The sequence below is a fragment of the Salarias fasciatus genome, chromosome 20 (genome assembly GCF_902148845.1).
Source record: "Salarias fasciatus chromosome 20, fSalaFa1.1, whole genome shotgun sequence".
Lineage (NCBI taxonomy): Eukaryota > Metazoa > Chordata > Actinopteri > Blenniiformes > Blenniidae > Salarias > Salarias fasciatus.
The window spans coordinates 2,106,609-2,120,017 of record NC_043764.1 but is presented as its reverse complement, the minus strand read 5'-3'; the positions used below and the strand labels follow the sequence as shown (position 1 = coordinate 2,120,017).

Genomic DNA, 13,409 nt, shown 5'->3' with positions numbered 1-13,409 from the left:
ATCGTCCTTGCTGATCCAGGCTGATGCTAACATGCTTCCTGCTGAAACAGGCTGATGCTAACATGCTCCGTGCGGATACAGGCTGATGCTAACATGCTCCTGCTGATCCAGGCTGATGCTAACATGCTCCGTGCGGATACAGGCTGATGCTAACATGCTCCTGCTGATCCAGGCTGATGCTAACATGCTCCTGCTGATCCAGGCTGATGCTAACATGCTTCCTGCGGTTCCAGGCTGATGCTAACATGCTCCGTGCGGATACAGGCTGATGCTAACATGCTCCTGCTGATCCAGGCTGATGCTAACATGCTCCGTGCGGATACAGGCTGATGCTAACATGCTCCTGCTGATCCAGGCTGATGCTAACATGCTCCTGCTGATCCAGGCTGATGCTAACATGCTCCTGCTGATCCAGGCTGATGCTAACATGCTTCCTGCGGTTCCAGGCTAATGCTAACATGCTCCTGCTGAAACAGGCTAATGCTAACATGCTCCTGCTGATCCAGGCTGATGCTAACATGCCCCTGCTGATCCAGGCTCCGGTGTTCTTGCGGCTGCAGGCCTCACCCTGCGGGTCACGGTGGGGTCGCGCAGCGCCTTGCCCATCAGGTGTCCCAGCAGCGTGTTGGTTCTCAGGAAGCGCAGCTTGATGTTGGTGGCCTTGGTGAACTCCCTCAACACCGGCGAGTAGGAGAAGTTCATGGCTCCGGGCCGACCGTTGACCAAAGACACCACGATCTGCCAGCGAGAGGACGAAGCAGAGTTCACACCCGTCCGGGAGCGCACAGGAGCAGATGTACACTGAGAACTCATCCGATCAGACACGTTTGGCGTGGTTCAGATGACTGTGTTTCATGTTCCCTACACTGGAACACACTCACCTCTCCGTTCTCCAGCGGGACGATCCGGGAATATTCGGTGGTGCAGACGACGTCGTCGTCATTGTTGATTCTCTCGATGGTCCTCTGTCCGAAACGCTCGATGCAGTCTCTCTTCGAGGCTGCAGACACACACACACACACACACACACACACACACACACACACACACACACACAGAGGGAGAGAGAGCAGGATCAGAGCCAGACCGGTGACGGGGGAAGCAGGTCTGGCGTTGAACCGTCCGGTCGTGACGATCAGAGGAGCTTCAGTGTTTCACCTCTTCAAACACAGCACAGCTGGAAGGCCTGATCAGAAGCTCCGACCGGCCATTCCAAGCATGCTAACACTCTCCAGAACTCCCTGAGAGCCCAACGTCTCAGACTAAACAGCTCATCCGGATCAGAGCCCATAATTTCATTTCAGACTCTGGCCTGACGCTGATCCCGTCGACCTGAGTCCATCCTGGACCTCCTCCGGCTCTCACTTCATTTGATACTTTGGGACTGAAGGTCGATGTCTGAGACACGGTGTTCAGGTTCAGCTTATCGCAGACTGGTCCTTGACACACACACAGGGCTGAAAACAAGACAATGGAGACGAGGGGAGGGTCGGTTTATAATGCCAACACGTCGGCTCCAGCCTGTTAACCTTCAGCCAGCAGCAGCTGTGAGCGCTCCAGCTTCAGAACCAAACATCACATTCGTTTACATCTTATTCTGACAGAATCCCCCGGCGCCGGGTTTTGTGGCGTCCGCCGCTCCTGGACTCGTGGTTTCTAAGCATCCTTACTTTTCCTGCACACACTCGTGTGAACACGGTTCACTTTCGAGCTGGAAAATTCTACGTAATGTGTTCACAGCTGTTCCGTGGATACGAGGAGAAACGGGTGCGTTACCACGGTAACGCCAATCAACCGTGTGAGAGAAGGAGCAGGCAGCAGGCTGCCGGACGACTGAAAGCAGGTATCAGGGCATGCTGGGAGAAATGTGCCGCTGATCAGAACCCTGTTCTGCTCCTCATATCTCCAGAACAGCTGTGAGCCCTTCCAGACCACGTTCCAGTGAAAACGCAGCGCCTCTGCGCTCCAGTGTGACAAAAGTTGCACTGTTACCCAGCAAAAGGAGGTAGTTGCATGTTGGGCCTCTAGTGGGCGCCGCTGCTTGTTTTTGTACTGAAACGAGGAGCTCAGAGAACAAAACGCTGAAGAGCGTTTCTGCCGTTGATTTGTTCTCAACAGAATGAAGTTGTTTCCAAAAAGTTCCACTTCAGGAACCGATTGCAGGACGTTGTGTTCCCAGCGACTCTGAGCACCGTTGTCATGGAAACAAAACCTCAAAACACCACAGAAGTTTTACATTCTCACTTGAACTCATTTAGTGTAAACAGGACCTGGATGCGTCACATCATGTCGAGCAAATGGAGGATGAAATGTTCTCCAAGGAAAACCGCCGCGGACGACGCAACGCAGCCTGTGGAAACCGGAGGTCAGCGCTGAAACCCCAGAGTGACCCGGTGACTCCGCCTCTTCTGGACTCTGGACAGGACCGTCTGAAAACGTTAAACTGATGGGAGACGTTCCCTCCAGGGATCCGGGATCTTCTGGACCCGCCTGTCAGTGTGCCGGGTTCTCAGAGGTAACCGTCACTTCTACTAAATGTCAGCGTTTCTGCAGCTGATGGAGAACAGGCGGAGAACCCTGACGTGCCCCCTGGAGCCTGTTCCACACGGCAATCAAACCCACAACCCGTCCAGCTGCGGCCTGTCGGCAAACATTCCAGGAATCCTGCTGCCTGAACGGATAGGTGGCTCGGCCAATCAGCAGGAGGCAGCTGGGCGATGTAAACCCCCCACCCCGACGACCCCGGTCATGAAGACTCACAGGCGAAGTACTGCCACGGCTGGAAGGTCTGGCCGAAGTCCACGCTCCGCTCCAGCACCCACAGGTCCGGCCGGGGAGAGTTGGCAAACTTGATCAACACGTAGGCGACGTGGAAGAGCTGCCGGAACAAGGGGGGGAGGCGGGGGGAGACATGAGGACGACTGCAAACAGAGACATTCAGGAGGAACAAGGAGAGACAACAGTACAGCTAGAAAACACGGCTCTGTCCATGGTGAAGACTCAGCTTCAGAACTAAAGTGAAAACAGAGAGTTCTTTACTCCACGTCCATTTCTGGTGAACATGCAAAACTTCCTGTGAGCTGCTGAGAGAATCAGAAATGCAAGTTTTTGAAAACAGGTATGAGAAAAAAAGAACTCAATGGAAATCAAAAGAGCAGATCTGAGGAAAGGATGGCTGCAGGGCTGAAGACGAAGAGGACAAACATTTATCAAGAATGAAGAAGTGAAAGGGAAGAAAAGAGAAATGTATGAAGAGAGCAGCAGTCAGACTGAAAGCAGCTCACAGGCTTTTACCAAGAAATAAAACAAGCGACAGAGAGTCCTGAGCTGAATGAAATACTTTAATTACTTCACCTGCGACAAGTTATTTATGAGGAAATGAGATAAATGAGTAAAGTTACTGTCCACACTGAGGGGAATTGGGGTGAGTTGGAACCTAAGGCAGAAAACACAAAGACAAGAATGAACATGAAAGGAGATGAAGCCAAAGATCCTCACAGATGTAAAAAAAAAAAAAAACATGAAAATATAAGAAATTAGAGTAAAAAAATGACAGGAAATGAAGTGATGGAGAAACTGCAACGGAGCAGGAAGAGGAAATGAAAGAGTGAAAGGAGCCGGGACGAAGCGGGGGCGGACGTCCGTCCCCTCTGAGGACGCCACACGTCCCAACGCCGCGCGCCACGCCTGACCTTTCACCCCCGGTTACTGTCAAACCCCCGACCCCTCCCTCTCTAACGAGCGCCAGATGCCGTCCGCCCTGCCGGCGGCGCTCCGCTCTTCCACTCTCATCCCTCCTTCATTTCCTGACGGCGGCGCTGAAGCCGCTTCATGACAAACGGCCCCCGGGGGCCGAACCGGCCGGCCGCCAACCCCCCCCGCGCCCCCCGGCCCCCCCGAAGAAATAACACAGTGACACACCGAACAACATTACAACTAATCCCAGTCATCACCTCAGCGTGTGTGTGTGTGTGTGTGTGTGTGTGTGTGTGTGTGTGTGTGTGTGTGTGTGTGTGTGTGTGTGTGTGTTGGGGAAGTGCTGACTGACGCTGGAATAACTTCCATTGTTTTCTCTCCAGTCACTGTTTGAGGGTTTTTCTTGGAGTTTTCACTCGTTTCCCTGAGGAACTCAGAACCTGCCGTTGTGTTTTGGGCTGAAGATGAAGAATGAAAGCAGCTCAGAGTCTCTCCTCTCCCTGCTGACGGTCAGAGTTCACGCTGTCTGACGGGCTTCCACAACATTTCCATCCCTAATGCACATTTGCATGATCACTGTCACATTTGCATGATCACACTGACCTTTCATCGCTCTTCACCTTCTACGTGTGGACTCGTCACCTTGTTTTCTTGGCTGGTTTACACTAATGGTGGATGTAGTAGGCCTCTCCTGATGCTCCTGTGTAATTTGACACCTGGATCCTCAGCTTCACGCCCCAGTTCACAGCCAGCTATATTCTCCAATAAAAGCTTGTAGGATGTCCTCTGTCGTATCTTTATGCAGGTGCAGTAGTCGACTGTCTGGAGTGTCTATATCAATTAAAAGACCGTCGTATCTTTGCACTCTCTTCCTCTTCACTTTTTTTTCTTGTGTTTGTTCACAACTTTCTTTCTGTCTCTTTACGTGTCTTTCTGTCCCCGTCTCCAGCAATATCATGTCTCAGTACTCAAAATAAATGAAATAAATGAAGAAAACATGTTAACAAGAGGAGCTATGCTAATAAGCTCCTCTAAGAGTAAATCTGTCTGGAACATCACAGCATCCAGAACCGCCGTTCTGCTGCGTCCATGCTGGACAGGACGGGTAAATACAAACAAAACAAAACATCCATCTCTTGACGACTGAATTATATAATTTGTGAGTTAATCAGACTCTTTAAACTCCGTTGTGTTGAATTTGGGAGGAAATCTCGTCCATCACAGCTCCTGGCGTTGAGACAAACCGGCCCATTCCGTTCCAGACCTGAACCACACGCTCCGTTCACGCAGGAACCATTTCAAGCGAAAACACAAAACTGTCTGAAAACCCTGCTTCTCAGAATGTTGTCGTTCAAACGTGAAACCTTTCCTGAAACACGGCTGGAGTTACAGGAGTTTCACCACTTCAGTGAGAAACACCAACAGTCACTGTCCAGTAATTTCATTGTAACTTGTAACTTCTGTAACTTGTTGTAATGACAATAAAATAGCATTCCAGTCCTCCGAACTCCTGTTGACCTGCGGAGGAAACTCTCTAAATCCACAGCAGGCAGAGTTACCAGTTAGAAAGTTACTGCTAAATTTTCATTAGGCAGCTAACTAATAAATAGTAACTAGTAACTAGTAACCAATACAACTCAGTGATTTAAGAGTCCTGAAGAGTTAAAATGACATGAAGAAAGCAGTTAAAACGAGAAAGCAGACTGTCTCCAGCTCCCTGTAGGAGTCACACACACACACACACACACACACACACACACACTCAGTCTTGTATTTCTATCCTTGTGGGGGCCGTCCATTGACTCCCATTCATGTCTAGCCCCTAACCCTGACCCTTACCCTAACCCTAACCCACACCACAACAAAGCCTAACCCTAAAGAAATGTTTTTGACCTTTTACTTTTTTCAGTAACAACAACATGGTCAAGAAAACACTGTTTCTCCTACTTAGGACCGGAAAAAGGTCCCCACAAGGCACGTCGTTCCACGTTTTGCTATCCTTGTGGGGACATTTGGCCCCGACAAGGATAGAAATACAAGAACACACACACACACACACACACACACACACACACACACACACACTAAACAAAAGGCTGTGCTGACCCTGTTTTATCCCCAGCCTGCACACACACACACACACACACACACACACACACACACACACACACACACACACACACACACACACACACACACACACACACACACACCTCCAGCCCAGGCCTCCCAGGTCAGCCTCCCCTGAACCGCCCACAGACCTGTCAGTCAGAGCCCCGTCGCCACGGCAACGGGTAGCCAGGGACAGGTCAAAGCCTGGGAGTGCGGACGGGGGGAGGAAAGGGACGGAGAGAAGAAGAGAGAAGGAAAGGAGGAGAGGTGAAGCTGCTCTTCGCTGTCATGTGACTGAAAGAGTCCTCCGAGTCTGAGGAAGACGTGAACCTGCGAGGACAGGAGCCGGACACCAGGACGAGGTGTAGAGGACACTGGAAACCTCCATGTTGACTAAACAGAGAGAGAGACTGGTGTGAAGCTCTGCCAGAGAGAGTCACGAACCATCGGACCCGGAATGATCAAACTGAAAACAGTCATGTCTTCACTGAACGGGACTCTTCATTAAGAAGTCAATGAATTACCAGTCTGCAGGCTCGTGTGTGTGTGTGTGTGTGTGTGTGTGTGTGTGTGTGTGTGTGTGTGTGTGTGTGGCTCCTGGCCGGTTTAATAATTGTACACATTCCTCGGTGGCACCACATTCCCGGAGCCTCAGGTAACCATGGCGATAAGATGGGAGACGCTGGGACGGAGGACGGAGGACGGGGGGGTTAACACCTTCCTCAACTTTTCACTCCTTCTTTAAGATAATAAAACAAAAATAGTTTCAGGCTTTTTCTTTTTAATGACATGCTAGTTTAGATACAAAACTATATGAAGCCGATCTGTGATCTGCCCTCCCAGACGGTGATGAGTTACAGTTCGTGAGCTTCACGATGAGAACTCCAGACGTCAGCAACGTCAGGAACAAGCAGATTAAAGTAGATAAGTACAGCAGAGCCAGCTGGAAGAGTGAAAATCATTCTAATTCATACAGAAACTACTGACAAGTGACATGACGTGTGTGTGTGTGTGTGTGTGTGTGTGTGTGTGTGTGTGTGTGTGTGTGTGTGTGTGTGTGTGTGTGTGCGTGTGCGTGTGACACGCGGCTTCCTGCTGTTAATCTGTTCATTCAGAGTCCACTTCTAACATGTCAGCTATCTGTCAGTGTGACGCGTCCCTGCAGACGGATCCAGTGGTGCCAGACTCAAGAGCAGCTGCCGTGATAACACACACACACACACACACACACACACACACACACACACACACACACACACACACACACACACACACACACACAATCCCCAGTAGAAGTAGTGAAAAGTTGATTTACTCCTTGTACAGAGTATTAAGTGTGTCTCTGGAGAAAAGGCAACTACTGTGTGTGTGTGTGTGCGCGCATGTGTGTGTGTGTGTGTGTGTGTGTGTGTGTGTGTGTGTGTGTGTGTGTGGTGGAGAACCATTCCTCACATTCCAAGTCAATCTCACGGCGTCTCCCGCGCCGCTCTTTCCGTTCGCTCATCCTCCCTGCAGTCCCCCGTCCTTCACTCCATCACACCGACTGACACACACCGACTGACACACACTGAACGCCACACATTGAACGACACACACTGACTGACATATGAGGGGCCGTACAAGACATAATTCATTCTGGCCCTCTCACATACATATATTCTCATGCTTATACACACATATATTCTACTTGCACACACACACATATTCTCCTTTCACATATATATATATATATATATATATATATATATATATATATATATATATATTCTCCTTGCACACACACATATTCTCCCTGCACATACATATATTGTCACTCTTACACACACATATATTCTCCTTGCAAACAGTGATGAAAATCTGTAAATTCTGGATGAATTTGTGATTTGCGTTTTGAGCCTCTTGGGCTTCTGTAGCTTCTTACTGTGCGTTATGTTAGTATTTTTATTATTGTCCATAATTTTCTGATTGAGGAATATATATTCCAGTTATTACTGAAATAATCAGTGTTTGTTTTTTGTGCTGAGTAAGTGAAATGTTCTGTTTAATTTGTTCCAGTAAGTTCTGTGACTGTTATGCTAACTATTAGCATTTCCAGTCTATTTTCCATAGATGTTAGCATTAAGCTAGCAGAGTTTTTTTCCATAATGTATGTGTATTTACTGTGTCCTGAGGCATCATATCCGTACGGAAAGCATCATTCACTCTTTACATGACGGCACAGGGGTTGAAAAACACTGCCCTCATCCTCCAGTTCGGCCTTGTGTTAGCGTGCTAGCGTGTTAGCGTTAGCTGCTTGTCCTGCTGAAGCCACTTGGACGTTGGCAGGTCTGAAGAGTTTCTCACTTTGCACCCTGCTGTGAGTCCAGTCTGGAGCAGATGAACCTGAAACCTGCTGCTCAGGCCATGAGGATGAGGATCAGGCCGTTTCTGGGGATGATAAAATATTTCCCAACACCCCAGAGGCTCGGAGCAGCGCTGAGACTCCACTACACCTGCAATGTTGACTGATCTGAACAAGACCCGCCTGCTTGAGCTTCCCAGCCAATCACAGCGCACTTCCTTTCCACAATACTCACTTCCTTTTCCACTATACTCACTCGCACACACATATGTTCTTCTCTTACATACATATATTTTCCTTGTACACATACATATATATGCCTATTTATTTAGGAGAATGTATGCATGTGAAAAGAGAATATATGTGTGTGTAAGCTTGACAATATATGTATGTGCAAGGAGAATATATGTGTGTGTGCAAGGAGAATATATGTATGTGCAAGGAGAATATGTGTGTGTGTGCAAGTAGAATATATGTGTGTATAAGCATGAGAATATATGTATGTGAGAGGGCCAGAATGAATTATGTCTTGTACGGCCCCTCATACTGACACACACTGAACGCCACACACTGAATGACACACACTGAACGCCACACACTGAATGACACACACTGAACGCCACACACTGAATGACACACTCAGAACGACACACACCTGACTACCACTGCTGAGTTCCACTGGTGTCATGTGTCTTTTTGTGACTTTTTAAAGAAATTAATAATAAAAACAACAAAAAAAGACATTAAGGAAAAACGACAGAGACGTCCAAGAGGAAGAAAAGACGGAGTCAACAATCCACCCTGGTGTTCTGTCCTTATGACTGTCTTCTCTGTGTTCTCCACCAGATAAACTCCACGGTTCTCCGTGTTCCTGCGGTTGCCGGTCAGAAACAAGAAGCTTTTCTGAGATGAAAAAACAAGTGTTCACGTCAGACTGCGGCTGTGAAGACGGTTCTCAGCCTGGCTCTCTCCAGGGTTCTGGAACCTCTGGTCTGCTGTTCCCCCAGAGTTCCCCTGGGTTCCTCCAGGAAACTTCTCTGGGTTTCATGGACAACATTTGCCAGTTTCGTCTTTCGTCTTGTTGAGTTCCGAGGACTGGAGGGCAGGCGGCGCCGCGCCGTGCCGGAACTGAAGGAACCAATCAGAGCGCAGGATCCAGGTTCACAACGAGAACAAAAGAACTGTCGGAACAGAGGAAGCAGAACCAGGAACACCGTGGGAACACATACTGGTCTGCAACGACCAGGAGGAACGGCCCTGCAGCAGGGGGAACCCAGAACTGGTTCCTCATCTGAGGGAGACATTCTGTTTCTGTCAGAAACAATTCCTCTGCAATGAAAACCAAACTTCTGGAAGAAGTTCTTCAATAAAACAGGTGTAGCTGTTGAGCTGACGCTGTTGCTCTGGTCACTGTAGTGGAACGTTACAGAACTGGAGAACAGAAATCCAGATTAGCATGGAGGAGAAACGACCCACAAGTTCCTCTGATCCAGCGGCGTTTTCAAAAAGTTCCACCTTTCCAGCGGCTCTGTCTGCCGTCGTCATGGAAACAAACCCCTGAAATGCTCCGGGAGTTTCCTGTTCCGACGGGAAGTCGCCGTGAACCCTGTCTCACAGAGAGGAGTCGGCTCATGTTTAGAAGACCTGAGTCAGTCGGAGGAGGGAGAGTCAGCTGTAGCAGTGCCTGTCTTCAGCCGGCTGTAACCGACTGTAACCAGCTGTAACCGGCTGTAACCGACTGTAACTGGCTGTAACCGACTGTAACTGGCTATAACCGGCTGTAACCGACTGTAACTGGCTGTAACCGACTGTAACCGGCTATAACCGGCTGTAACCGACTGTAACCGGCTGTAACCAGCTGTAACCAACTGTAACCGGCTGTAACCGACTGTAACCGGCTGTAACCGGCTGTAACTGACTGTAACCGACCCGGCCCGCTCACTGCTCCTAATCTAACTATAAAAAGACTCGGGATCAGCAGAGGCTTGGTTTCATGTTTCCCAGACAGAACGAGCCGTCACCTGGAATTCCCGGTGTGATTCCAGGTGTTGCTACAGTCTGACATGAAGGGCTGGAAATGAAAGGAGGAGAAAACAGGCGGCACTGAGAGAGAGCTGCAGCTAATGACAGTCCTGGAGCTGCTGAACACCAGCTGGCCCCGCACCGCCCGCGGCCAGAGACGAGCACTGATCCACGTGCACGCCACGTGCGCGCCGCTGTGCTCATCCCTGCGAACGCTCAGGTTCCGTCACTGTTTTCATGACGCTGTGGTGTAAAGACGGAACTTTCCAGGAGTTTCTGGAACGTGGTGGAAACGGGAAACGGGACCGGCGCCGCCGGACGTGATGAGAACAAACAGAGTGTTTACAGACGTTTTCATCAGCTGGAGACGGAAACCGCCAGTGTCCCGGTCTCATCTTGTCTCTCTCTCATCCATCAACACCTCCGACTATACATTTTTGTGCTTGTTGGGACTCGGCCCTCCTCGCAGTACAGATTCCAGCAGCTCTTTCCGGTGAAACGCACATTCTGACTGACTGCTGGAGAAACAGGCGGCGGGCGGCGGTGAACTCAGCCCCGAGGAGGCTTCATCTGCGAACCACTGACGGCTGGTGACAGTTTATATTGTTCCTGCCACAACATGAAACACGGTCTTTCCAGCTTCGTGATGTTTGTCGTCAATGAGAACAGCGGTAGAGTTGCAAAGCCGCTGTCTCTCAGTCATCATTTCTTCACTGTCTTCAGGGTGAATTCATTCACGACCTGAGCTGCTTTAAAGGTGACGATAATACTAAGATCACAGACACGGAGTCTCGAGGCAGCGAAGTGTAACTTTTCTTGTTTATAACACTTTGAGACTGAGAACGTGATTTAACCTGAACGTTACTGAAAGAACTCGGGTTTGGGGTTGAACTATTGCTCTCCTTCACAGTTTGTCAGAACATCATTTCCAGTCTTCGTCGTTCTCATTAATGTGAATAAAGAATCTCCAAATCGCCTCCAGCGACGTCTGCTGACACTCTCCAGGTTTGATTCTTCATTTGACAAAAATGAAACATTTCAGCAATAAATCACTAACAAGTATGATGAATCCTGTCTGGTGTGAATAGTTTCCTGCCTGGTGGAGTCTGCACAGCCTCCTCCTCTCTTATCACTCCTCCTCCTCCTCCTCCTCCTCCTCCTCCTCCTCCTCCTGATTGGACCCATCTGGACGCAGCATGGCAGACGGATGGAGGCCCGGGTGGAGGTCGTCCTGGAGGAGCCTCCCTTCCTGGGAGAGTCTGGACGTGATTGGCCGGTGAGGGCAGGCTGCGGCGTGTCGGCTGCCCTGCTATGCGGGGGAGGACGCGTCCTCCGACCTGGGTCAGCATTATCTTATCACACCGAAGGGGAAACAAGCGTCTCCTGTTCCGACTGCTGCATCTGTGCAGACGATTTATGCGGAAACCCAAACTGCACCTGCTGGCCTGCCAGGGCTTCCAGCGCCGTTCTGGACGTCTCCCACTCATCCTGGACGGACGTCTCCCACTCATCCTGGACGTCATTTCACCAGTGGACACATGCCGGCCGGCTTACAGTTCTTCTCCAGTGGTTCGGCTCATTTCTTGAACCCGACATTACATTTTCTACACTCTAAGGTCATTTAGCAAAACAGTCTCACAGTTCAGCTCAACACCACAGTTCACTTCCTGGAGCTCTTCTCTCCAGAACTCTTCTCTCAGGTTCCAAAGTTTCATTTCTTTCCCATATAAACAGTCAGAGCCTCCAGAACGTGAAAATCCTTCTGAACAGCTTCGGCTCATTTCTCCAAACAGACCAGACGTTCTCAGTTCTCTTGGTTCTCTTGTCAAATCAGCCTGGACGGTTCAGCAGAACCACGGTTCTCCTGTCAGAGATCAGGTCTCTTCAGAACAGTTCACTCAGGAGGAAAAACTACATTTCTTTCTCAGACAGATGGTCAATGTCCTCAGAAAGCTCCGTCCCTCTGGCCTGGGGTCTCTGACAGTCAGAACGTTCAGACGTTCTGTCTTTAAGGCAGAAGAACATTGAAACGTTCCTCGTCTCCCTTCAGTCTGAGCCCAGTCCTTCAGTCACTCTGGTTCCTGTGAAAGTTTTATTTTATCCTTTTATTTTTTTGTCCGTGTTGTTTGGAGAATGTAATTTCTGTTTCAAGAAATGAGCCGAACCACTGGAGAAGAACTGTGAACAGGATTCTCACTGAACCGAGCTGAACAGCTTAGGAGGAGAAGCTAACTGATGTTTATGAATGCTAATGCTAATGCTAATGAGTGCTACTGTGGAAACAGGCTAATGCTAATGCTAGGCAGGAAGCTGGAGGCTCGCCAGCTGCTCGCCGTGACGGACTCTGTCACAGCTTGTTTTTCCTCACTCCCTAATAAACACGTCCTCTGTGTGTGTGTGTGTGTGTGTGTGCCAGTGTGTCTGTATCTCCCCGTAGCGGGTTCACCGGTTCAATCCCCGCCAGCAGCTGCCTCAACCTCGTTACCCTGCCGCCAAACTCAAAGGGAAGATTTATGACGAGCAACAAGTGCAGAACGCACCTCCTCCCTCCTCTTCACCTCCTCCCTCCTCTCCACCTCCTCCCTCCTCTCCACCTCCTCCATCCTCTTCACCTCCTCCCTCCTCTTCACCTCCTCCCTCCTCTTCACCTCCTCCCTCCTCTTCATCTCCTCTCCACCTCCTCTTCACCTCCTCCCTCCTCTTCACCTCCTCCCTCCTCTCCACCTCCTCCCTCCTCTTCACCTCCTCCCTCCTCTCCACCTCCTCCCTCCTCTTCACCTCCTCCCTCCTCTCCACCTCCTCCCTCCTCTCCACCTCCTCCCCCTCCTCTCCACCTCCTCCCTCCCCTTCACCTCCTCCCTCCTCTTCACCTCCTCCCTCCTCTCCACCTCCTCCCTCCTCTTCACCTCCTCCCTCCTCTTCACCTCCTCCCTCCTCTCCACCTCCTCCCTCCTCTTCACCTCCTCCCTCCTCTCCACCTCCTCCCCCTCCTCTTCACCTCCTCCCTCCTCTCCACCTCCTCCCCCTCCTCTTCACCTCCTCCCTCCTCTTCACCTCCTCCCTCCTCTCCACCTCCTCCCTCCTCTTCACCTCCTCCCTCCTCTCCACCTCCTCCCTCCTCTCCACCTCCTCCCTCCTCTTCACCTCCTCCCTCCTCTCCACCTCCTCCCTCCTCTTCACCTCCTCCCTCCTCTTCACCTCCTCCCTCCTCTTCATCTCCTCTCCACCTCCTCTTCAC

At 50.3% G+C, this 13,409-nt stretch overlaps 1 protein-coding gene across 1 annotated transcript in view; it reads right to left on the bottom strand.

Annotated features, from left to right (window-relative positions):
- lama5 (laminin, alpha 5) overlaps positions 1–13,409 on the bottom strand; it is a 64,464-nt gene that overhangs the window by 36,283 nt on the left and 14,772 nt on the right. Inside the window, 3 exon segments of the mRNA XM_030118753.1 lie at positions 568–738; positions 882–1,000; positions 2,761–2,878. Coding sequence (XP_029974613.1) covers positions 568–738; positions 882–1,000; positions 2,761–2,878 — 408 coding nt within the window.